General features: G+C 47.9%; 2 protein-coding genes across 4 annotated transcripts in view; one reads left to right on the top strand and one right to left on the bottom strand.

The window, feature by feature from the left end:
* Nucleotides 1-2339: 2339 nt before the first annotated feature.
* Nucleotides 2340-15319, bottom strand: LOC132005085 (proline-rich protein HaeIII subfamily 1-like). The gene is made up of 2 exons (XM_059381857.1): nucleotides 15224-15319; nucleotides 2340-3320 (listed from the first exon to the last, which is right to left on the bottom strand). The coding sequence occupies exon 2, from the start codon at nucleotides 3225-3227 to the stop codon at nucleotides 2340-2342; it is 888 nt and encodes a 295-aa protein (XP_059237840.1). The 5' UTR covers nucleotides 3228-3320; nucleotides 15224-15319.
* The window catches only part of CCDC149 (coiled-coil domain containing 149), a 97655-nt gene continuing 74693 nt past the window's right edge, over nucleotides 2677-25638 (top strand). For all 3 annotated transcript variants that reach the window (XM_059381845.1, XM_059381837.1, XM_059381830.1), the window contains exon 1: nucleotides 2677-2761. In XM_059381845.1, coding sequence (XP_059237828.1) covers nucleotides 2714-2761 — 48 coding nt within the window. In that variant the 5' untranslated portion in view covers nucleotides 2677-2713. The remainder of the gene's footprint in view (nucleotides 2762-25638) is intronic.

Genomic DNA, 25638 nt, shown 5'->3' with positions numbered 1-25638 from the left:
AACTGGTTGACTAACTGCAGGGAAGGAAAACACATAGGGGAAACAGAGTCATACAGAGGGCTGTCTTAAAGGTATGTGGTCTCTCAGGTGACGATTCCTGGGCTTGCAACTTCTTCTGGATTGTCCTGCCGCCTGAAATCACCAGGGAAGGCTCCAGAGCAGCAGCTGACCTGAAAGCCTCAGCTGCACATGGTAACAGGAAAGGAAGAGCTGCTTTTCTACCTGAATGCCAGCTGAGACGAGGCACAGACCAGGAGGCAATGGAAGGCAGATGGACTGGGTTATGCCTGCTCTTCCTGCAGTGTAGATCTTCGACAGGTCAGATGAAACCAGATGGTTTGCCAGAGGGCAATATATGGGCAGACAATCCCTTGCTTTGTAGCATGAGGCGTTGATCAGGCTGTTAGGAACAAGTGTTTGACACTGAGTTAACCCTAGACATTCAACTCAGAAAATGAACCTTCTTTCCACCTCCTCAGATTAAAAAGAGAATGGATTAGGTGGCCCAGCATGGTCAGGAAATCAGAAGCCTTAGGATGCATTCTAGCCTTTTCTTTCTTTTCTTTCCATTTGCTAGAACATTACTTTGCAAAACCTCAATGGTAAAGCTTGCAGACCCTCCAGGACAGGGGCCAGGGTCTGCAATATTATTGAACATGTCCAGGAAGTATACAGTATTTGTATACAACAGGCACTGAATAACTGTGCTGCCTGGTTGACTGGTGGGCTCTCAGAGCCCCTGGCCTGCCAGAATCTGTTGTAGAATATTCTTTAGATGAAGGCCTGGAAGGTCATGATGCCAGGGGCTGTTGCTTGTTAATGGCTGCTGGGGACAGTTCTGACCAACCAGGCTCTTTCTCAGTAGCTTCACCATGCCGGTTATCTACTGATACATAGCAAACTACCCCAAACCGTAGTGGCTTCAAACATAGCAGCCATCACATTTAACTATGTGATCTGGGGTCTGCAAATTGGGCCAGGCTCAGCTGGGTGGTTCTTCTGCCAGTTCCTACTGGGCTCATGCATGAACATGTCATCTGTGGCAGCTGGGGGTCATTGGCGTCATTCTTGTATCTGTGGCAGTTGGCTGGTTGTTGGTCTTGAGTCTATTATCCAGGAAGCTATCCTGGGCTTGTTTGTATGGTAGGGCACACAGGTTCCCAAGAGCATAAGCAAGGATTAGCCCTCCTGCACATTTGTAAACACTGCGTTAGCTAAAGCTAGTTATGTGGCGGAGCCTAGAGTAGAGTCAAAGCTACAGACACAGGCTGGGGCACGGGCAAGGAATTATTAACATTTTACAGACGGTCTACAGGCCGACAAAACAAGGCCAACAATAAAATGTGGTATGTCCTTCTCCCAGGTGTGGTACATCATGCTCATCCAAGATGCTGAAGAGATCCTCTGGGGCCAGATGTCCTAGCTGGGTCTCTGTTTCTCCATTTTTCAGATCTCTGTCTCCATATTGGATACATGAAGAGAACACCCATGTCACAGGGCTGATCAGGATAAAAAGGGGCTAAAAATTATAAGTAAAGGCTGGCGATGATGCTCCCAGAAATGGGTCCATAGCCTCTTAACCTACCTGCTTATCCCCTCAGGTAGGGCTTCTGCAAGACTGGAAAGTCCACACTGGTGGTGGTCCATGAGAGTTTAGAAGACCTGGGAAAACCATCTTGAATATTAATGACTTATTTGTGAAGATTCCCTGCCCTCTGCAATTCTCTTCAGCCCTTCCTCTCAGGAGACTGTCTCTGGTTGAAGCCAGCCTGTTCCCTACACCTCTCCCCAACACCCCCCCCCCCCCCCGCTCCCCATCCCCCGCAAGAGTGCAGCATCCCACTCAGAGCTTTGGGTCCTATTTAGAATTCAGTATTGTTTTATTTTCAATTTTTTTCATTTGCTTTCTATTTATGACAGCTGATAATTTGAGAAATAAATATAAGTAAACATTAGGAACTTAAAAAAAATGTTAAATATATAACACGTGGTCCCTTCATTCCCATGACCATCAAATAATTGTACAGCTCCTACTATGCGCCAGGCCCCGCACCTGATGTTCCCTGGAGAACAAAGCCACTGACCTGCCCCAGTGGGGCTTACTCAGTGGTTCAGGGGCTGGCTGAATTTGGGGGCTTGGTTCTTGCAGTGGACACGCAGGTGCCTGTGGAGCCCACTTCCTGGCAGGGGACAGCAGGAATCCCTGAGCCAGTAGCGACCAGCATGCCGAGGCCCCCTCAGGTTCCTTCCCTGCGAGGCTGGACACAGGGGCGGGATGGCAGGCGTGGGGCCAGGGCCCGGGCGCAGGAGTCAGAGCACCCGCGTGGGGATCGGGGGTGTCAGGGGCTGGGTCCCGCGTGGCAGTCGCGGATCCGGGAGCCGGAGGCCGGGAACCTGAAGGTCGGGCGGCGCGGGGAGCTCCGGGGCCCGGCGGACTGTGGCTGCGGCCCGGGAGGCCGCGGCTCCTCCTCCCCTTCCCGCGGAGGCGGACGTTGAGTCAATAGCGCGGGCGGCCGCAGGCGGCGGCGCGGCGGCTCGGAGGCGCCCGGCCCTCTCGGGGCCGCGCGGGGCTCGGGTCGGGGCGACGGCGGCGGCGCGGCGGGGGGAGGCGGAGGCGGTGGAGGAGGAGGCGGAGGCGGTGGAGGAGGAGGTGGAGGCGGAGGCGGAGGAGGGCGGCGTCCATGAAGCCGGCCCGCGCCTGCAGGAGGAGGCCATGAACGGCGACGGGACCGAGAGCGACTGGCAGGGGCTGGTGAGCGAGGTGAGGCCGAGGCGCCGGCCGGGGGGACAGGGCCGGCTCGAGCGGCCGCCCCGGCCCACAGCCCGCGCCCCCCAGGGTGGCCGAGCGGCGCGGGGACGCGCGGGGGACGCGCCGGCCCCCGCCCCCGCCAGGTGCGCCGTTCCTCCCGCGCTTCCCGGGCGAGCCGGGCGCCGCTTTGCTCCGCGCCATCTGGTGCCAGCTTCTGGGGAGGGGCCTTCCCACTCTCCCCCCACCGCACCGCGGCAGGGTTTGGCCCCGGATTGGAGAGCGAAGCGCGGGCATCCGGGAGGAGAGGCGCCAAGCCCCACCTGCTTGCCTGGTCACCACTGTTCTGGAGCCTCGCGATTGGACAGCCCGTGCCGAAGCGGAAAGGGGGTGAGGGGAGGGGGGGAATCTGGGCCCTGGGGTTCCACTTGGGCCAGGTGGAATTACCTACAGTGGAGGTTCGGGTGGGGGAGTTCGGCATCCTCCGTAGCCTTCATGCGGTCACTTAGTCATTTCTGTCAAAACGTGTGTACGGTGGGCCTACCCCGTGTAAGGCGAGTGCCCTTATCAAAGGCTGTGAAAGACAGGTGCGGAAGTCATTCGGGTCTGTGGAAGCAGAAACACCAGGTCCCCCCGCCCCCCACCGGCCTCACCCCCCCGCCGTCACAAACTCCCCTGGGGTCCACTTGAGGTCTAAGCTGTTCCCACTTGAGTCCACCTGAGTTTTTTGGCGTGCGAGAGGCTGTCCACAGACTCCTCTGGGTGAGAGTAAGGACTGATGTGTTCCTGTCACAGGCAGGTGGCTCTTCCTGACTCACCACCATATGTGACGGCAGTTAGCCACGTTACCAAGCCATGCTGAGCATCCCTCTGAAATTTTCCATTCTCTCCCTCCTGAGAACCACCCCCCTGCCCCAAGGCCAACCTGGGGTTTCTTGGACTTGACTCCTGTGCACACAATGTGGAGTGTAGTGATTTGCTCTCTTCCTTCCCCTTGCGGGATGTTGGAGGGAAACCTGGTAATGTTCTTCTCCTTTAGTCATTTTCTGGGGCTCCAGGTCAGTCTGATAACGGTACTTAATGTCCAGTGTGTGGGAAGCGTATTTCTGAAGAGGAACAAGATGTCATAAGTTCTCCCTGGTTTAGTTTGTTTACTCTTGGTCTGGTAGTTGAAAGCTCCTACCCAACTAGACAGCATTCTGATAGGTTGTTCTACCCGGGTCTCTATCTATCAGGCTTTATGTCAAGGGACAGATCCTCTAGAGGACTTTTCTCTTGGCCCTTCAGGAATCATACCCAGTAGTCAAGGATGCCAGAGGTGGTTCTTCATAGCAGTCCCAGTCCTGGGCGCTGAAATGGCAGCGGAATGTTCACCACTCCAACGGGTATTTATCAAATGTCTATTCGCAGCCAGATACATGGTGCTTGGGATCTGGTACAGAGAAGACTGACAACCTCTTCAGCCTTCCAGGAATTTCTGGAGCATATGTTGCAGTTAGGGAGAGTCACACAATAGACACAAAGAGTGCTAAGGAATGGAATGTAAAGGATGGAAAACCAAAGGAAGGAAATGCTTAATTGCATTCGAATGTGCCTCTCTGTGGTGGGCTTACCTCCGCCTTGCACTGACCACAGTGTATTGCAGACTGGTGGTTCCTACCCACCCCTCAACCCAACGTGGGTTTTCCTTGGCTTTGTTCCAAGTGCCTACACACTGAGCTCCATACACAGCAGGTGCCTCCAGAATGCTTATGGAATAAATCAAAATCCTGAAATGGGTCTTTCAGGAGTTGCCTCGCCTGTCCCAGCTGCATTTCTTCAGGGTAAGGCCTTCTTGCCTTCCGCAGTCATTCATTAAAGACTTTAGAATGTGGAAGGCACACAGCAAGGAGGTATACTTGCTGCTTTCATGATAGCGAATGTCTATTTCTTGAGTCCCTCAACAATGTTAAGCATTTATATAGCCTCAATCTCATCATGGTATAGAGTAGGAATTACTTTGTATTTTACAGATAAGGAAACTGTGGCTCAGACAGGCTAAGGAGCTAGAGAATTTGAACCCTGGTTTGTCCGACTTTCTTGGGATCATTAGACTATACTTTGCATTTTTTTTTTTTTAGGATATTATTTATTTATTGGACAGGGGGAGGCACAGCAAGAGAGGCAACACAAGCAGAGGGAGAGGGAGAGGGAGATGCAGGCCTCCCACCAAGCAGGGAGCCCAATGCAGGGCTCGATCCCAGGACCCTGGGACCATGCCTTGAGCCAAAGGCAGACGCCCAACAACTGAGCCACCTAGACTGTACTTTGTATTTTAATCCCTGGCTCATCTCTCTACATTTTCAGCTAGACAATAGGTTTTCCAAGGAAGGGGATCATGTTTTATTCAGCTTTGAGCATTTTTTTTTTTCAGCTTTGAATCATCAGAGACTAAGTCAGTGTTTGTTAGAGTATGATCTACACATCACCTGCACCAGTCATTTAGGGAGCAAAAAGTACAAAGAGTCACTCTGCATTATTGGGAAAAATGCAAGTTTCAGAGTCTCTCCCCAAATCTATTGTGTACCAACCTCCTCACCATGGCTGCATCAAAGTCCTAACCCCTGAGTAGCTGTGAATGGAAACTTATTGGAGATAGGGCCTTTGCAGATATAATTGAGTTAAAGACTATGAGATGAGATCATTCTGGATTTAGGGTGGGCCCTAAATCTAATGGTGTCCTTATAAAAGAAAGTAAAGCTAGATTTCAGACACAGAGATACAAGGAAAAAGGTCATGGGAAGACAGACACACATGGAGGCCATATCAAGATGGAAGTAGAGATCGGAGTTGTACAGTGCAAATCCCAGAATGTCAAGGTTTGCCAGCCGCCTCCAGAACCTGGAAGAGGCACAGAACAGATTCTCCCTCGGAGCCTCCAGAAGGAATCAGTTCTGCTGACACCTTGACTGTGGACATCTGGTCTCCACAGCTGTGAGAGAATAAATTTCTGTTTTAAGTCACCCAGTTTGTGATAACTGGTTATGGCAGCCACAAGAAACCAATACACCCATGGCATGAAAATGCCCAGGAGTGTAGCCTCAAATCTGCTTTTCTCAGAAACTGAGCTACCCAGGAGATTCCCCTGCCCACTCAAGTTGTGCTGGCTGGCTGTGGACTGAGTCTGGCATGGAGAAGATATCTGATACTCAGCCAAGCAGGATTCAAGGAAGAGAGTGGTCAGTGGCCGGTGGTGTTTCACAGTGGTTTTGGAGCCCAGCCGAAGGAACTGGAGAAGATGTCACCAGACATCTGACCTGAGCTGAGTGGGCTTTTCAACAGCTCCCATTGGTTTTCTGCAGAAGACCTGGCCCACCATTACCCCTCCTGCCCAGAGCCCTGTGCTCGCTTTCAATCAGTTTACTTCCTCAGCTTGCTTGACTCTAGGAAGCAGTTTTCATTTAAAATGATCTTACAGAGATGAGTTTTATTTTCATATTTCTAGTACAACAAGCTGAAATTACAGTCTCCTCTCAGGCCCCGAAGTCAACACGGCCATGCATGTGAAAAAAAGCATGGCTTGTGTGCTGTATTGGAAATTAAATGTCTAGGGAGGAGGAAATGATGTTCTTTATGCCACCTGAGGTGATCTTTCAAAATCAGGGAGAAATCTTGAAATACAGCCATGCAGACAATCAATACCTTTCTATATCCAAAATAAAAATGCTAGCCACCTCTTAGCCTGGTGCCCTGTGATAAACCATGCTGAGTTCAGTGTCGCTATTTTCACTATTTGAGGGTTGGTTAATTAATTAGATAGCAATCAGTCTCATATTCCTTGAGTGCATTGTATGACCCTGGGCCTCTGCCCAGGTCAGAGAGATTGAATAGACATATAGTCTATTCAATTCTGTCTATAGTTGTCCCATGGTTAATGGCACAGCTGTGGGTCTCAGGAGTCGACCAAGATTGGGGGGTGAACCTTGGCTACCTCTTTCTGGGTGCAAATGTTCAAAAACCCAACCCAAAGTGGTTAAGCTCAGGGAATTTACTGGCTGATGTTGGGGGTTGAATTGTGCTCCCCCCAAATATCTGTTCCAATCCTAACCCCCACCTTACAGCTGCAAACGTAACCTCACTTCAAAATAGAATCTTTGAAGACATAATTGAGTTAAGGTGGGTTCCTAGTCCAATGACTAGTGTCCTTATGAGGAGAGGAAAATTTGGACATTTGGACACAGGGATGCACAGAGGGAAGACCATGTGAAGTTACAGAAAAAAGAAGGCCACGTGATGAGCTATACAGCTAACAGGAGGGCCCCCGATTGCTGGCAAACACCAGAAGCTAGGAAAAGGCAAGCAACAGTCGTCCCCTAGAGTGTTATTAGGGAATGTGTCTCTGTTGACACCTGAATCTTGGACTTCTAACCCCCAGGAGCATCAGAGAGTTCATTTCTGTTGTTTCAAGCCCCGCGGTTTATGGCAATTTGTCACAGCAACTCTAGCAAAACAATGCAGCTGGTCTGCTACTAATTCCAAAGCAGGGGTGGTTTGGGGCACAGCTGGATCCCCGACTTGCAAGGACACTTGGCTCTCCTTGCTGTTTGTCTTCAATCTCAACCTCCCATACTTTCAAGTTCAGAGGAGAAAACAGAAGCTCTTAGGTAGTACATTCCATAAAACCGCAGGAATCACTCCCTGGGAACTCAGATCACCGGCCTGCCCTGGAATGAAACTGCTCTGGATTGGAGTCCTGCCTCTTCCTTTCCCGGAGCTTGTATTTGCATCCTAGGGGGCTTGAGCAGGACTCTGCCCTTGGCAGGGGTGATGCGGTGGGGGGGCACGCTTCTGGTGCCGGGCCACAGTCTCCTCTTTTCAGGCTAGTATCTAGTCAGAGGTCACCGTTGTGTCCCTCCTTGTCCCCCTCTCTGCTACTCGTGTCGATGCAGTGCTTAGTCACTGCTCTGAGCCTAGGGAACTTTGCTGTCTGGCCCAGGCTAGGGGCAAGGGGTTCCTATTCTGCCTGCCCCTAAATCACTCCTGAGCAGAGGGGAACTTGTAGAAACTATTGTGCAGTTGTCTGGGTAGATGTACCACACGACACTTGGCTGGGTATAAGACCCTTGGGATTATGTCCTACTTACTCAGAAGGAAGGGTAGATTCGTTAGGGTGAAGTCTAAGCCACTGTAACCAAGATACCTATCCTCAAAATAGATCGTTTTAAAGTAGGTACATAGGTCTCATTCATGTTACAGTGTGGTGGTCCATCTGGGGAGGGCGGATTCAAGAATCCAGATTTTGGGGCACCTTCTTACTCCAGTGGGTCCTGGGGGTGGTCCCCAACTGTATGTGTAGAACTGGTTGGTGCCATGTTTTTGCCCCAGCCCATGAGGATGGAGAAAAAGAGGGTAGGGGGTGTCCAGGGCTAGGGGTTTTTGTTTAATGAGGGATGACTTCTGCTCCCATCTCCTTGGTCTGAGCATAGTCACATGGTCTCCCCTCGCTGTGGGAGGTGTTCTACCCAATATAATCTTTTAACAGTATGTGCTTAAATTTGGGAGGGTTCTTCTTATCGCTACCTGAGGTTTTTTTTGTTTTTGTTTTTGTTTTCACAATTTGGAAGATTCAAAAGTGAGAAGGATACATAGGACATGAAAAATACAAACCATAAAAGGAAAAAAGGATAAATTTGACTTTATCAAAATTTAAAACTTCAGCTCTTTGAAAAGCTCCACTAAGAAAATGAAAAGATAAGCCACAGACTGGGAGAAAATTTGCACGGAGCACATACCTCATATCTGGAATATACAAAGAACTTGCACAACTCAATAATAAGAAAACAAGCAACCTAATTTTTAAAATGGCAGAAAAGTCCAGTAGACACTGCCCTCAAGAGATCTGTATGGAAAACAAGCCCATGAACAGATATGCGTTATTACCGTTGCTAGAGAAGTAGAAGTTAAAAACTATGGTAAGATGCCCTGACACACTTATTAGAATTGAAAAACAAAACAAAACAAAAAAACAAATGAACCAAGTGCTAACGAGGTTGGAGAGCAGCCGGAAGCCCCATGCGTCAGTGGAGGAACAGGACATGAAAATCCTTTTGCAATTTCTCATCAAGTCAAACATGCACTTAACTCAGCAACCCAGCAGTCCTACTCTTAGGAGTTTATCCCAGAGAAAGGAAGACCTATGTCGACACCAAAACCTGCATGTGAATGTTTATAGCAGTTTTAATTTATAATTGCTGAGAATGGAAATAGTCTCCATGTCCTTGAACTGATGAGTCGGTAAATGGCTGCACCTGCGTGTGACGGAATCGTGCTCACCATTAAGATGGAACAGATCACTGGTCCATGCAAAAACATGAATGAATCTTTAAGACATTTGGTACACCTGAAGCTAATGTAACACTATGTGCCAACTACACTAAAAAAAAAAAAAAAAAAAAAAAAATTGGCAAGTGAAAGAAACCAGAGGCTCAAGCCAAGTGTACCTACTATAAGATTCCATTTATATGAAATTTCTGGGGAGGCACAGCTAAACAGGCAGGAAATAGATCAGTGGTTGCCAGAGCCCAGGAGTGGGGTGAGCAGATTGACTGCAGAGGAACATGAGGGAACCTTCTGGAGTGACGGACATATTCTATGCCTCGATCGAGCTGATGACTACATGAGTTGTGTGTGCTAAAATTCATAGAGCTGTATACCCAAAAGAGAGGAATCTTTCTCTGTGTGAATTATATTTCCATAAAAATAATTATTTTTAAAGGGAAGACTTGGGTAGTCAAGATCGCCATTGCTCCAGAGAGCCTCACTACTTACCTGTCCAGGTCCCCACCTCATTGGGATTCCATCAAGACGAGCCATGCTCCCGAACCCTGTCCGCTGGTTTTCACTCTGCTCTCCCAACCCAGGCTGATTGGGCAGAACTCCATGTGCATTCTTAGAGACTCCCTGATAACCAAGCTCTCCTCCTTATACTCTTGATTCTGTCCTTTCCTTAACTTTGGAGATCTTTCTAGTCTTTTGGGAGGTTTTAGGAGAGGAAGCTCCTGGGGACACTCTTCTATGCCCTGATGTCTTAAGGACCAAACTTTCAGTACTGAAAAGCCAATCACTCTGTTGCCTGTGTTTTGCTTGGTGCTCCTTTTCTGGGAACATGAAGGCAGAATGACTGGCTTCTTTAAAAGGGAGAGGAATATGTAGTGAGAAATGGGATAGGGGTTATAGGAAGTGGAGGCAAGGTGGGTAGATAGAACCTCAGTTAATATTTCAAGGTATTATTCATGTTAATAATATTATTACTAAATGAAAAAGCAGTACCCAATAGTGAGCACATATATAGACAGTTGGTAAGGCTTGAGCAGTAGGAAAAAAGCTTCTCAGAGGTGGAACTTGAGCTGGGTCCCTCCCCTTTGGTTGAAGAGGGCATAGGTGACCACAACAGGAAGCAGGCATGAACCCTGGGCTGGTGGTTGACTTTTGAGGATATGCTTCTGGTAAAGGCTGAAACCAGTGGCTTGGGGTATAGCAGACATTAACTAAGCCTGGAATATCCAGGGTGGATCAGATGGTGAACGACTACAAAAGCAAGACAGAGGGTGTGCTCTAATGTAGCTGGTAATAGAGAGGCACTGGGTGCTTTTTTAGCTGGATTACAAGTTGATGAAAAAATTTGGAATAGATTTCTTTCCACTGAACTCAATGATCACAGAGCCTCTTACGTCTATGAGACACTATGCCAGGCACTGGGGATATTCAGGCAAATTTGTTAACTTTGTCAGGAATCAGGGAAAGACAAGATGAGAGGCCAGTAACCCAGTCTTTTCTGTCATCACCTACATTCCCAATTATTCCTTTTGCACTGAAGTCATACCATTAATCATACGGTTTCTAAATAACCGATAACTTGTCTGTCTTCCCACGGAACCCAAAAGATCTTGAACTCCTTGAGAGTAGGAACCATGTGTTATTAATTTGTGGCCTTAGCTCTTTGCTCCATTATTTTGCCCTTTGTAGGTGTTAACTGTAGAATATATGAATTTGGATGTTTTGAATAAATAAAGTGATAAGGAGACATACCATCTATAGGAATAGAGGAAAAAGAATGGCTGTGAGGAAGATTTTTTTAAAAAGACCCTGACGGGATTTCATAGTCAGCTGTTTGGGAAGGTGAAATCAAAGGAGTCCGAGATGACCTAGAGAGTTGGTGAAGCTGGGTGTTGGGTGTGACGGAGGGGTGGGGGTGGCCCGGTCTGGAGAGAAGAGCTGAGTTCCATTTAGAACTCTGCATTGTTCCGAGTTTCCTGGGAGTACTTGAGCTCTTGCAAGGCAAGCTTCGTGCTTACTGGGAACATTTTGGATGAGCAGCTATCTTCCTAGTGGCAGGCTAATTTCAGAGTAAGTTTATTAAAATTAGCATGTGGGGGAAAGTGAGCACAACTGCTATTTTTAACTAATAGGATTCATGTTCTCTCCTGTGCAGGGAAATTCGCATATGTGCTTCTAAAATTGACAATTTCTACTCTTATTATGTTAAAAAAATAATTTAGTGGCTTTCACATTGAATAAAAGACATTGGCTGAAGATTCGAAGAGGACTTTGCTAGTCCCTGAATGAAAGTGACCAGAGTGAATGACATTTCTCACTCACTGCCCGGTTTCCCGCTAGTGAAACCACACTGAGGCTTTGGGTGCCTCACGGCAAAGGACTTGGCTGAGTGGAGAGCCTGCATTTCTCTCTGCCCATAGGGTAATGTGGTACCAGTGGGATACCTGGTTCCCAAGGAACACAAACCTTTGTTTTTGTTTTTTGTTATTTTGAAGTCTTCCCATTTTCATTTTCTATGCAAATTTGCACCAAGTAGTCAACTCTGTTTCCATTTCCTTATGCTGTTTTATTGTAACAAACATTTATGTGCAGGTTATCAGATCTTCAAGCCAATCTACCCTCTATCAACTAGCCTATGTGACCTTAAAAAGAAAAGCACTTTTCACTAAGTCTTCTTACTCAGATGCCTTCTAGGCTCCCCATTCCCTGGTATTCAAAGGTGCCCTCAAAGTAGTCTTGACCTTTCTAACTTTATGTCTCGCTGCCCCCCTCAGCAGTTGGCTGCTCCACACACATTGATCTGTGATCCATTCTTACCTTTACCTTATTCTCACATTCTGATCTCATCTGGGTGGACCTTCTACTTCTTCCCAGACCACAGCTTTTGCTAGTCCTTCCAGGTGGAACAGAAGCCACATCCCTCATAAAATCACCATGACCACCCAGGCTTGAAGGGAGCTCTTCAAGCTGTTGCCTTATGTAGCTCAGGTTCCACCCCACTCATCCTGTAAGAAAATGCTCCCAGAGGAAGGAAGGGACCTTCTCTGTGTGTGGATCTTAACTCCTACACCAGTTATGAGCTCCTAAGAGAAGGGACCATGTCCGCCTGTGTTAGGTAGGAGATAGGAATGTGTTTCACTCTATGACTCAAGAGGAGCAGAAACTGAGAGGGGATACTGAATAACACCCCAGAACCAACGTAGTTCTAGCCCATAGAAAAGACCTCTACTTGGATTTCACATCCTAACTTTTGGAAATTAACTCCTCCATATGCCTGCCCACCTATAGCTTTATTAAATGGCTGACACACAGGTAGAGTATTAGTGACATTGGATGGATCCATTCCTGCATTAGTCGGGTTGGTTGGCATGATGGAGGAGTAAAGGACAGCCTTTAAAATGGGACAGGGTACAGCAGCGGGAGGCCTTCAACACAGCAGACACAGATTGAGAACTCCTCTGTGCAGGGCCTTGGACACCAGACCGTCGCTCTTGAGGGGTTTAAAGTCCAGTGGTGGTAGAGAATGGGGATAAGGCCACTACCCTGAGACATACATTTTGGTAAGTGCTCTGCTGGTCAAGGGGAAGTTAATTTAGCTTGGGGGATCGAGGAAGGTTCTTGTGCCTAGAAGGTTGGGCAGGATTTGAGCAAGTAGAAGTATAAAGGAAGGGTGTTCTAGGCAGAAGGAACAGAAATAACAGAGGTGCAGAGGTGGCAAAATGTAAGGCTTGTTTAGGAATTACCAGAGTCTGGTTTCTGGTTGACAACACATAGTGGGGCTTGGTGTGGTGGTTGTTACACAGACCTGAAATGCCCTGTTAGCGATAGAGAGAGTGCTAGGGTCCCGAGTATGGCCTTGACTCTTGAGGGGACTGATGGCATGATCGTACGCTTTGAGCAGGGGAGAAATTACCTGAATGCGTTGGGAAGGAAGGTACGTAAGTGGTACAGATAAGGATTGAGCTGGACACAGGAGCCCAGCTGTACCTCTTCCTCTGTCCCCTTGCTTTCCTCACTCTCAGCCCACCTGTGTCTACCTTCTACCCCTTCTTTACTCCTGCAAATGCTCTTGCCAAGGCCATCCAGAACAAGCCGCCTGCTTGCCATACGTTGTGGTCTGTCTTCAGGCTTCAGCCTTTGTGGTCCTGACCTTGTAGTCTATGACACTCCACTCTTTTTTTCCCTCCATGCTGGGCATTCCTCCACAGGACTGTTGGACATGTCTCTGGGCACCTCACACTCCCTGTGCCCTAACCTCAATTCATCCTCCCCCTGCTCTCCGCCGTTCCTGGGTCTCTTCCCTTCTTCCATCCCATCTCAATTAATGACATCACTACAGAGTCTGTAGTTCTTCCTCCCAGCGGAACCCAATCTAATTATTAATGAAGGCCCCTACTTTCTGCTCAGGGACAAGTCTTTAATCCGGGCTCTGGGTCACCACTCCCACTGTCTCACCATGGCCCAGGTTCTTACCCACTCTCCCCAGAATATCTGCCACACCCTGCAAGATCTTTCTTCCATGTCCGGCTGTCCAGCTGGATTTGTCATTAGAAGCATGGAAAGGATTTACCATTCCTTTCCCTCAACTGATGGCCTCCCGAGGCCTTAGGAGTGAAAAACCAGGCCCTCCAGGGGCCCTACTCCCTCGTTATCTCCAGCAACTCCCCTTCGGCTTCCACTTCCCCCACTCTCCACAGAACTCCTCACAGATACCAGATCATTCCATGCCTTCAGGCACCTCTGGGCCTTTGCTTGTGTCCACAGTGACCTCCTACATGTACTTTGAGGCCCACATCAAATATCACATCCTACACTTGAGTTTCTTACCTCCCCTAGGCCTGGTGTATTTTACCTGGGAAGTGGAGAGTATATTTGACTTGGGACGATGGTGTGGGGGATTGTTGGCAGCGCAACAAGGCAAGGATTCCAAAGGACCGGGACCTTCCGAGAGGTGGGTGGCCAACAATATCTAGTACATTTCCAGGCAGATGAGGCTCAGTAGGGACTCCGGAAAGGAAGGAAAGAAAGGAGGAAGGGAGGGAACAAAGAGAAGGAAGGGGGAAGGAAGCACAGCTCATGCTACTATTTCTGATATTCTCTTTGAAGCCAGCCCTGCTCATCTGCAGCTGGGCCCCCCTTCCAGCCTCTCCCCCCTGCCTGATCATGGCCCTGAAGACGCTGAGAGAGAGCGTCACGTGGCCTCAGCCCATGGCCGGTGTCCTGCCAGCTGCTGGGCTCAGGCTGCAGTGGGTAACCTAAGTCATCAAGCCCCACCGAATCTCCTGACTTCTCCAAGACCTCAATCCCTCTGGACTTCCTACCGTGAGGATATTATCTGCCTATTATCTATCTTGTATCCCTCACCTAAGATGGGGATAAAGTGAGGTGTGAGATACGTGCAAGTGTGTTTGGAAGTCCTCAGCATCTCTGGTGGAGGTGGTGGTCCAGTCCTTGTGGGGCTTTGGGAAAACCTTTTGCAGGGCTTTGGAGATGCTACTGCCGGGAGAGGCCATGTGTCAGCTGCTGGTTGTTAGCACGATGCTGCTGAAGATTCATGTCGATGGGGTACAGACCCCATAACCCGGGCGGTATTAGAGGCGGCAAGGAGGGAACTCCTTCTTTCTAGCCAGTTCCAGTTTGCTTTTTAATGTGCTGCAGTCTGATGAGTGCCATTGGGGCCAGTCTGTCACCTTTTCTCTGAGGGTCTCCAGCTTTGCCGGACCTCCTGGCGCACGTACAGGTTACTCAGTCCCTCCTGGACACCTTCCATTTCCCTGGCCTCTTCCGCACACTCCTCCCTCGCCCTCCGACCTTGCATCCGCCCTACTCTCCCCGAGTCCAGCCTCCTGCTCACACGCCTCTCTGGTCTTCAGAGCCATCTGCTGCCCACACTCTCCTCCCCTCGTTTGATTGGGGCGGAAGAAGCCTGTTAGTGAGCAGACTTCAGTGCTCAGGCAGTGACTCACAAAGAAGGAGCAGTAGCCCCCTCCCTGGCGGAGGTGTGCCCTCGTCAGCCTTCCTGCCTCCTGCACCCCCTTCTGCCTTTCCACCCTCTCCCCTCTGCCTGGTCGAGCGCCTGGAAGCAACTGGGCTTCTGGCCTTTCTTGCTCGAAAGTCTCTGGAGCTCCTGCTGGCTCTCCCTTGGACTTCGACTCCCCTTACCTTCACAAAGCAGATGTTCCCGCCGTATCTTGTTTCTCCTTTTCACGTGTCCTGTGCTCCTGCTCCGTGGAGCCACGCTGGGTCTCTGCCAGGAGCCTGTGTTTCCACACACCTGCTGTTTGCTCAGGCTGGGCCCTTGAGCAGGAGCTCTGGTTCTCTTGCTTCTTCCCACTCCTCTCCTGAGGCTCAGTGGTAACGACCTTCACCTCCAACCAGAAGGTCTTCAGCCATCTGTGGCCCCCTCGTATCCAGGTGCCCCTCTGTGACCCTGGCTGCCCTAGGTGGGAATGATTTACGTATGTGCCTTGTCTCCGGCCTGGAGTTTCTCAGAGCAGGAATGGGCGGATGCAGATTTGAATCTGCCTTTATACCCGGCGCGATGTCCTGCTCGCAGCAGACAAATCTGAAAGAGATGCCAAGCCTCTCTGGCTCTCCGGGAATACCTGAATCGAAAAAATCCGGAATTTGAAATAAGGACATTCATTTTTGGTTTGTCAGAGCAACATTCCCACTTGTTTCTTCCCCCAAAGCCCCCTTTTATCTGTCTGATCTCACAGACCTTCTGACTTCCAAAATACAGATTGTGATCTTTTAAAGGGAGTAAGTCAAATCGCCTTTTAATAAGCTCCAAGGGATTTATGAATTCACTACAAGTCATTTCCTCCCTCCCCTCTCCCTCTCAGCCACCCCTTCTTTCTCTTCTTTTCTCCCAAACTGAAATTTTATTGTATCAGATATATTGCTTGAAAGAGTCAGGCGGAAGCTGCCGGTGGGAAATCATTTGGTTCTGAAGAGCTACTTTCCGTAATGGGCTCTGACCTGTATTTGAGCGCATCTGAACACTCACCAGTGTCCGTCTCTGCTCGGGCTAGATGTGAATCTCGCTGCAAGGTTGTTGGCTCCCACAGGTGGCTTTCATGCAAAGAAGTTACACAACTTCCCTGGTCCCTGCAGTCATCTTCTCATCACGAGAAATAATTAGTAAAAAGAGTACCTTGGGGTGCCTGGGTGGCTCCGTGGGTTAAAGCCTCTGCCTTTGGCTCAGGTCATGATCCCGGGGTCCTGGGATTGAGCCCCGCGTCAGGATCTCTGCTCAGCAGGGAGTCTGCTTCTCCCTCTCTCTCTGCCTGCCTCTCTGCCTACTTGTGATCTCTGTCTGTCAAATAAATAAATTAAATCTTTAAAAAAAAAAAAAAAAGAATACCTTACATCTCTCTGCCTTCCACTGATATTTAACAGGGTGAACACAGCCTCAGGCACTTTGCTAAAAGTTGGGGCTAGAAGGCAACAGGAGTTTTCACCTTCCTCTCCACTCCCTTATCCTCGTAATCACCTTCTCAGTTAGAATGAGCAGGGGGTAGTGTCCTTTTATAAATGAAGAAATGGAAATGCAGAGCCCTGGCTGATTGTCGCTCAGCAAGAAACGAGTGTGTGGAGACATGCCTGTTCACTTCAAGTCAGAGGTTTTTCCCACCCAAAGGCTTGGATTCATGGGGTCTGGGTCCAGATCCCTACCCAGACATCAGTAGAGGCCGGAAGTTGAGCCAAAGCAGTGTCAGGGATACCTGCAGACGTGACCAAAACTGAAGGACAGTCGGGATATCACCTCTGCTATGGAGGCTGAAGGCAGGTGCGCCAGGCAACCTAGTCTTGTCTGAGCAGAGGCTCAGGGCAGTGTGAGAATCTAATAGTGTCAAGGGGCCATTCTCCCCATCCCCCACCCTCGTCCTGTCTACCTGACCCATCACAGAGAGTTCCTCAGGCAGCTCTGGGGGCCTTACCCTCGCCGGCTGGAGTCTGGGAGTGAAGAAGGAAAGGCCGGTGGGGAAGAAAAGTGAGCAGCTGCAGGTGTCACGGAGAGATGATTAAACTTTGGGTCAGGATGGATTTAAGTGTCCGAGTCGGTTGACACACTCCCCAAATTTGGAAAATATAGGTGTGTTTAAAAGGAAATCACTATAATTCCAGTACCCAGAGCTGATTGCTGTTAACATTGTGGTGTATAATCTCTCAGGCATTTTTTCATGCCCGTCTTTCCTTCCTCCTTCCTTCCTTTCTCTCCTCCCTCCCTGCCTTCCTTCTTTCCTGAAAGAGTTTGCTTATTTTAGAGAGAGAGAGAGAGTATGTGTGTGAGCAGCAGGAGAGAGAGACTCTCAAGTGGACTCCACACTGAGCACCAAGTCCAACATGGGGCTCCATCTCAGGACACTGAGATCATGACCTGAGCCAAAACCAAGAGTCAGATGCTTCCCTGAACGAGCCATCCAGTTGCCCTCCATGTCTTTATTTCTAAAAATGAGTTTATATCATAGGCTGCTTTATTTTATTTTATTTTTTCATTTGTGTTGAGGCAACACCCATACAGTGAGTGCACACAGTGAATGCTCGATGTCTTTTGGCGTGTGCATGCACCTGTGTAACCACCACCCACGTCAAGATGTAGAACATTCCAGCTCCCCAGAAGGCTCTGTATGCCTTTCCCAGTCAACTCAATGTCCCCGCACCCCCATAACCATTATTTTGAGTTCTGTCACTGGATGCTATTTTTATAACTTGTTCTTTTTCCTACTCAGCAATAAGTAGTGCCTAGTGTCCATGTCCCTCACTCACAGCATCATCAACACAATCTCTATGGCGGTGTGGGGTTCCACTGTATTGACAAACCACATGCTTGCTGGATTTGAAGCTATGTTGTAGAATTTCTGGCTGCATTGTTTCCCATTATCAGAATGCTCAGATGTCTGACATCAGGGTTCTCTCAAGATCTTGAACAGGCTGCAGGGACAGTGACTTGGAGATTTGCCTATGGTTTTTTGCAAGGCCAGTTTGTGCTCACTTAGTTTCTTTGAATATGCATGAGTTATGCTGAATGTCCTAATAACCAACCCTGTGCATCGGCAAGGACATCTCACGTCCTACCATGTGGCGTGCAAACACCCGTACAGGAGAGCAATTTCAAGGGGTTCCTTCATCCCATCCCTCAACTTCTTAAAAATTAGTTTTAAGAGAGGGGAGGAATTCATTGGACAAAATTTAAGCACCTGGGTTTAGAGAGAGGCTCTTTTCCGATTACAAGATTGCTCGGTGAGTGAGGAAAACAGCTGTTTTGATTACTGGGAACAGGCATGAGGATTCATGAGAGAAATGCCATGCTTCCCCCAGAGACAGTCTCCTGCCCAGTGCCGACCAGCTCCGTTCTGATCATGTAGGCATTCACAGTGCACATTTGGAGACATCCCTGGCTCTCACCCTTTCTTGGTTTGGCTTTCGATTATTTTACTATCACTGTTATTAGGAACACCACCATGATCCCTACTACTCCCTCAGTATCATTATTATGACCAACAGCAGTAAAGTTATTTGTACATGGTTTCCATTTAGTAAGCCCTGGTCATGTGCCAGGCAGATAAGGTTTGGTCTAGGAACATGTTGGAAGGAAAAAGGACACAGGTATTCAGCACTATTTAATATATTATCACTTACTATGCTTCATTTATTCCCTCCAACCACCTTGAGAGGCAGCTAGAATTACCATTTCACTTGCTGTGATCAGTATGGCTAAGAGTTGATGAGGGAGCCTAAGAGAATATGCTGGTAATGCCAGATCTGGGATCTGAACCCAGGTTCTTTTCACCCCAAAATCTGTGTTTTCCCTACTTGACCACAGCATCACCAAATGAGTGAATGAGAGAGTGACCAAACAGAGTTGCTACAGTGTGGTGCTGGTATAGTTTAAATTATCGAGCTGAAAGGGAAGTGTCCTTTAATTTAAACTCATTCAAACCTTGGTGTCATGCTTTTATGCTTTTGTGTCATAGATATCCAGTGACACTGGCCAGTGGTGACACAGGGCTCTATTGTGAACTCAGTTACGTATCTTCCATTAAAAGGTGCCACATTTCCTCGGTATCCATTGTTTGGCCATGTTGGCATATTTTTGGGGATTAATTTTAAGGTAATACCAGAAACAGTGGTGGTTTGGATAAAATAGAGTTATCTGTATTTTTCCCTCAAGGACAGTGAATTTAAAGGAAGACCATCTAGGGCTGATAAGGTGGCTTATAATTTGTCTGGGACCCAGGCACCTTCTGTTTCTCTCATCCACTATTCCAAGAGCAGAGCTTTCTATTCTGGGACCAGTATTTTGCAGGAAGAAGAAGACATGAAGAAGAGTGGGCTCCTTCCTTTAAGGAAACTTCCCAGCAGTCTCCCAGGACACTTCTGCTTCCCTCTCATTGACCAATACTTTTACATGGATGTAGGGGATCCTAGTAATACCTACCTCATAGGGCCTCACTGGGAATGTGCGTCAAGTGCCCAGCATGGACCTGGCATGCAATGAGGGGTGCAGGAGGGTCTGCCATCAGTGTGTCTGATGCACACATGGTCATATGTGAGATCGAGGCCCATCAGGCTTGCTAGGTCTTACTCAACAACTTGTTTTGACTACTCTGGTCTTTGCACACTCACACACAGTACAGACAGCAACAGTCCTCATGATAGCCATGAACATGATGCTTGTGGATTATGAGGATGGTGATGATAAAGATAACTTCTCACTAAGTGCCAGCTATATGCCAGTTACTGGACTAAATGCCTTGTTCATTCATTATCTCCTTTCACCTCACAAACCCTATGAAGTAGAGACTCTCATGGTCCCCATCTACAAATAAGGCATCTTTGGCTCAGCAAGGCATAGATTAACTTGCTTGAGGTCATTCAGCTAGAACTGGCAGGACAGAGACTGGAATTCAGGAAAGTCTGACCCCTCTTCCTCCAAGCTCAGGGTTTTACTTGGGATATCCACTGCCATCCATCATGTCGTTTTAGGTCTCTCTGCCTCTGAAATTTCATCTCCTTTTAGAATGGTCTCCTGGCCATATATTTAGTCGGTCCTTTTGATGCTACTGTCTGTAGCAATCCCGATTATCACTAAATTTCCTTACTGAAAGAGAAATGCCCAAACCTTGACACTACCTGCATCAGTCATGTCTTCTCCGAAGGAATTCCTTTTAACTGTCAGGTCTTGTGTCTGTACTTGCAGAAGACTGAACTGGAACAACCCATTTCATTGTCATTTAAATGGTTTTCTGATGACCCGTGATGGTGGTGGACAAATGGCCTGTCAAGGGAAATGAGAAAATCATCCCCAATATTGGCTCATGGCTTGTTGGTGATGTGGGGCCAATGAGGATTTTGCCCTCTCCCTGAAAGCCACAATAAATTCAGATCATCCATAGGAGCCCTTTGCTGGCATAATCGACCCATCGGCACCATTACCAGCCAGAGAAACAGACGTGGACAGAGCCCTCACCTTAAGCGTTTATAGTATAGTCTGTTCTCTGAAAGCTCCTGTGATTTGAATCACTGGGATTGCACACCCTCCCATGTTCCAGAATGCCTCTCCACCCAGCTTTCTGCTGTGGGGTTGAGTTCTAAAACAATGGTTCTTGTTGAGGGAAATTTCCCACTCGTCAGTGCTGCCCAGAGGTGGTCACAACAAGTGCAGGAGCAAGGGAGCTGTGCTCAGAAGAAGGTGAGCTAGCGCAGAGAGAGGGCGGCACTGGCTCCCAGCCGCAGGCTTCAGCTGCGGACGCCTTCATCCTGTTGGCAGAAATGTGGGCCCAAGTGGCCCCTTGAACGATGACTCCATGGTTCTCACACAGAGAGAACCGCGGGGGGAGCCGTGATGATCACGACTGGTTGGCATCTTGGCAGATGGTGGTAAGAGCTCTATTTACTTAGATAATTAAAATGGTGATGGATTTGCATGTCTGATGTCAAGATCTCTAGTCTGCAGATGACTGCCTTTTGGGGCACACAGGGATGGAACCCCTCCTTGCTTTGGAGTATCTGCACCTGACTCAAGTGTCAGAGGGATGGGAGCCGGGGAATATTCCCACAAATGCTCCGTCTTGAGTTGAATCTCCATCTTGAGCACTCTGACCCTCTAATGGAGCTATTCATCCCAGCAGGGAGATGACATTTTTCAGAAAGGCAAGGTCTGCTGACAGACTTAGGAATAAAGGTTGTTTTCTTTCTTTGAATAGGACTGATGTAGTTCTTTGGATTATTGTGATTATGAGAAAGATTGGTCCCTTTAGAATTTATTGAGTGCTTTTTTATTTTTATTTTTTTTAATATTTTATTTATTTTGAGAGACAGAGCATGTGTGTATGCATGCCTGGGGGTTGGGGGAGGGACAGACGCAGAGGGAGAGGGAGAGAATCAGAAGCAGGCTCCACATCCAGCACAGAGCCTGACGCAGGGCTCAATCTCATGACCCTGAGATCATGATCTGAGCCGAAATAAGTGTTGGATGCTTAACCGAATGAGCCACCCATGTCCCTCAAGTGCTTTTCCACATGCATTGTTTTATAGACTCTGTATGATTCTTCTCTGAGGGAGGCATGGGGCACTGTGGCAGGAAGGGCAGGAAGGGCGTGGGACAGCCTAGGTTTAAACCCCACCATTGCCACTTACAAGTTGTGTGACCTTTTTTTAATCTCCCAGAGCCTTGGCTTCTTCATCCGTAGAAGGGAATAATGTCTGCATTTTGGGGTTGTGATAGGGATGAATGATGTATATATGTGAAATGCTAAATCACCTTTGGGCACAGAGTAGACCCCAAGATGTTGATGGTCAGTCACACAGCATTTATAAAAGAGAAAACCGAAGCCCAGAGCAGGGTGAGTGGCTTCTCATGGCCATTCGTTGGTGACGGCCATGAGAGCCACATCATTTCACTCTAAATCCCAGATGCCATGTTGTGTCTATTCATGGTCCCTTTGTCTTGGTGCCTTCCAAATTCCCTTTTGTTAAAGGATCGTCCTGGACTTGGTTGTAGTCCTCCTTGAGCCTCATCTATAAAGTGGAGGGTCTGCTAGAGGTCTCTTCTGCCTTTTGGTATTTGGGGGCAGATCTGAGAAGTTAGGAGCAGGTGGATATACAGCGGTCGGTGGGGCTCATCCATAGTAGGATTTTTAGGGTTTGGGGTTGTTTTTAATGATTTCTTTTTGAGCCCAGGGGAAGATGAACTGCAACAATGTTATAACTTTTAAAGACAGTTTGACCAAAATGCGGTCCATGGTTTGCTGGCTTCTTATTGCTACCCAGCCCACAAGAAAAGCTTTCTGCAGTTGAATTGAATTATTATCCTTTAGTGAAGTGACAAGTGGATCTAGCATCACATTCCACATGTGACCGTCATATGTTATAATGTGTTATTGCATATGTGAGCATTAGTGTATCCCGGGCCCCTGGCAACCTGGGTGGAAAAGGGAGAGCCTCAGATGCATGGGGAATTTCAGCCCCCCATCCCGAACACCAGATCTCTGAAATTAACCAGAATTGCACACCCTGTCATCAGCATTGCGGCCGGAGGCAAGGTCACATCAGCCCAGCACTGCAGACAGCACAAACTCACTCTAGGCAAGCAATGATTTTTAAAAATGTATGCTGTCTTCAGCAAATGAGAGGGATTTCCTCCACCATTTATGGTCAACTAGGAGGAAAGCCAGTCGTTTTTCCTCGCATTTCCTCCTCATCTCTATAGGCCTGCAAAGAACAGGAGCACACGCAGACAGCATAGAGACTGAGAAGGTGGGGAGAGGGAGGAAGGGAGAAATAACAGGGCGAAGGATTGAAATAGATATCCAGGCAAACCTTCGTTATTCCTAACTTCAGTTAACCAAGACTGTCAGTGAATTTCACATACCCCCCAGCTACTATAGTTCACATTATAAACTCTTCCAATTACCTGAAATCTCACTTAACTTAAATTTCAGCACATCCCCTGGGGCACTCGAATAATCAAAGTTTGCCTGTCGAAAGTAATACCTAAGAGGGGAAACTGCCACGGTGACTCCGAGAAAGATAGATCATAAAAAAAAAAAAAAAAAAAAAAAGTCATCTTAGAGAATGGCATTAGAATCATTAAATTACCAACTTGAAATTGCTGAAATGTTATCTAAAAATTACAAACAGAGATTTAGAACGGGGCTGTGGAAATGCTCGGGAGCTACATATTTGAGACTGGGGTACAGGGTCACGTCCAGCGAAGGCGGCTCGCACTGGTGCTGGCGAGTCAGCGGGGCCCGGTCAGGGTGCCTGCAGGCTGCAGGACCCCAGTGACGTGGCCATCTGTGCGGGCTTGGCCTCACTTGGCCTCTTACCCCATAGATGCCCAAACTTGGCCTGGCAAGGTTCAGGGTATCTCCAAGCAATAGTCCTCAGTGCCTATCCAGAGAATGAAGGTGGCAAAGGAAGTTTATGCCCTTGTGATCTGGGGAAGTGCTCATTTTAAGTGATAAAAATGAGGTGACATGCAAATGCCATTTTGCTAATTCTATAGGAGCCATCTTGTGACCTCTCCATACATACCAAGTTTTTGCAAACAGACGACTTTTTCTAATTGATGCTGAAATGGAATTGAGAGTTTTAGGCTTAACAATAAATAATAATTGATGAGCTTACTAACATATTACAAACATATATTTATATATGTGTCTGTCTGTCTGTGTGTTTGTAAATATATATTTCAGCTTACTAGGAACCAAAATTCATTTTTTTCTCAAATACTTACTGAGCACTCACTCTCGGTCAGGAGCTTGGCTCTGGAGATGCAAAGGTGAATGAGTTGGACCTTGGCTGCAGGGAGATCTCAGTCTGTGACGAAGCAGACAGGTGGGCAGGCAGGTGGTTGTGATGCTCTCATTAAGGTGTACCCAGAATGTCACATGGCTCTGAGGAGCCAGGAAGAGTCAAAGGTGGACAGCAGCCAGGAATCGAAAGGCTCTTGTTTCTCAGTCTCCTTAACAGAGGTTTTTTTAAAGATGAGTGAATGGCAAGACCTGACTTGTGGTTTTCAAAGGGACTGGTACCTGCTCTAGACAGGTAGGAGACAAGGGGGCCATCGTGACATTCCCAGCCAGACGTCACAAGGCAGGGCAAAACAGGGGTTCCGGGAATGGTGGGAATGGCTTATCGGAAGGGGAAGTTATGTCATTTGTTGAGTACTGTTTACCTGAAGCCGCAAATTGGATGAGAAAGGAGGTATCCTGGGAGGAGGTTGGAAGATAGGGTAGGAAGAGGGTGTGACAGAGTACAGGGGGGCCAGGGGAGGAAATACCTCTAAGAAAAGAGTGAGTCTGTGAATTGAGAAGTTTCTAAATTATTCCTGAACATGAACCCTTCAGCCACATACGTTTATCATCAGGCAGCAAAGCCTTTGGGGATTGGCGGGTATGTCCTTGCAGCAGCTAATGAGAACTAGCCTGATTCCATCAGTAAGAATCGCCAAGGCCCATGAGTCACTGTTTGAGGGTGAGAGTCCCGTGGTGGGGAGGACCCCTTCCTGACATCCCGGCTACCTTCATCCCTCTCCGCATTTATCTGTTCATAAAGCCATCTAAATAGTAATGTAGTATGTCAGATAGACATTTAATTATTATGATCTTCCTTGTAGCAAATTATGATTTGCTTTATTGCAGATAACAGTAAACGGGTAGATAAAAGCCACTCAGTGGTGAAAACTATGGGTCTGGGTTCTTCAGATGATCATCACGAAGCTATCTTCATGGTGCTTGTGCGCGGGCATGAATTAACGTCGACAAATGACTTGTGAATTGTGCCTTTAAAAATATAATTGAAATGCAATTCAAAAGAAATCTATATTTGAGAGGATAATAAAAATATTTCATGATATCTAATATACATGCCGAAAACTGGGCATATTTTACCAAGTTTATTCCGTTCACGTTTCACCGATTACCCGGTGTAGTTGGTGTGTGGTTTTTCTTTCCCATTGGGTAGGTGTTTACCCCACTGCAACCTGGAAACTTCACCACTGTATGTGTGTTTCTGGGTATGATCAGTAAAGACTCAGGGGTCCATTAAAATAAAAGGAATTGTTATTAAATGCCCACTCTTTCTTTTTCTGTCTTTATTCACAAATCACCAGAAGGGGAGGATGGACCTTAGCAAAGCTGAGAAATAAGCTCACTAGAATAGATCCACCCAGATGAATGAGGTGAACATTCATTGTTCTCTTCTTTCCACCTGCACCCCGCTTTAGAGGGTATTACCACTGGATGTAATCTGCAGAGAGAGCACAGGGTGACAGTCCGGGTGTCCTGGTCTCCCCCAGGGGAAGGCTGGCACTCGATCTGCTTTGGATGGCTGGAGAACCCCTTGAAGAGAGAAAAAGGCTGAAATGTAACAGAGTTCTCCCGATCGATTGGTGGCCTCTGATCTGATCTTTCCTGCACGGGTACCTCATCTTGCCTTCAGCCTCCAGAGTCACCTTGCCGCCTCCCTGTGTCCCGCTAATTCTATGTGTGCCAGAGTCTTCCCAGGACATGCCTACATGAGAGGATCAGTTACTGTTGCTTAATGACCAAAGGATCCTGATTGAC

This window comes from Mustela nigripes, chromosome 1 (genome assembly GCF_022355385.1).
Source record: "Mustela nigripes isolate SB6536 chromosome 1, MUSNIG.SB6536, whole genome shotgun sequence".
NCBI lineage: Eukaryota > Metazoa > Chordata > Mammalia > Carnivora > Mustelidae > Mustela > Mustela nigripes.
This window is presented reverse-complemented; position numbering and strand designations above follow the sequence as displayed.

Bases quoted from the DNA above. Each gene is read 5' to 3' on its own strand.
- LOC132005085 (XM_059381857.1), bottom strand. From the start codon at position 3,227: ATGCCGAACTCCCCCACCCGAACCTCCACTGTAGGTAATTCCACCTGG.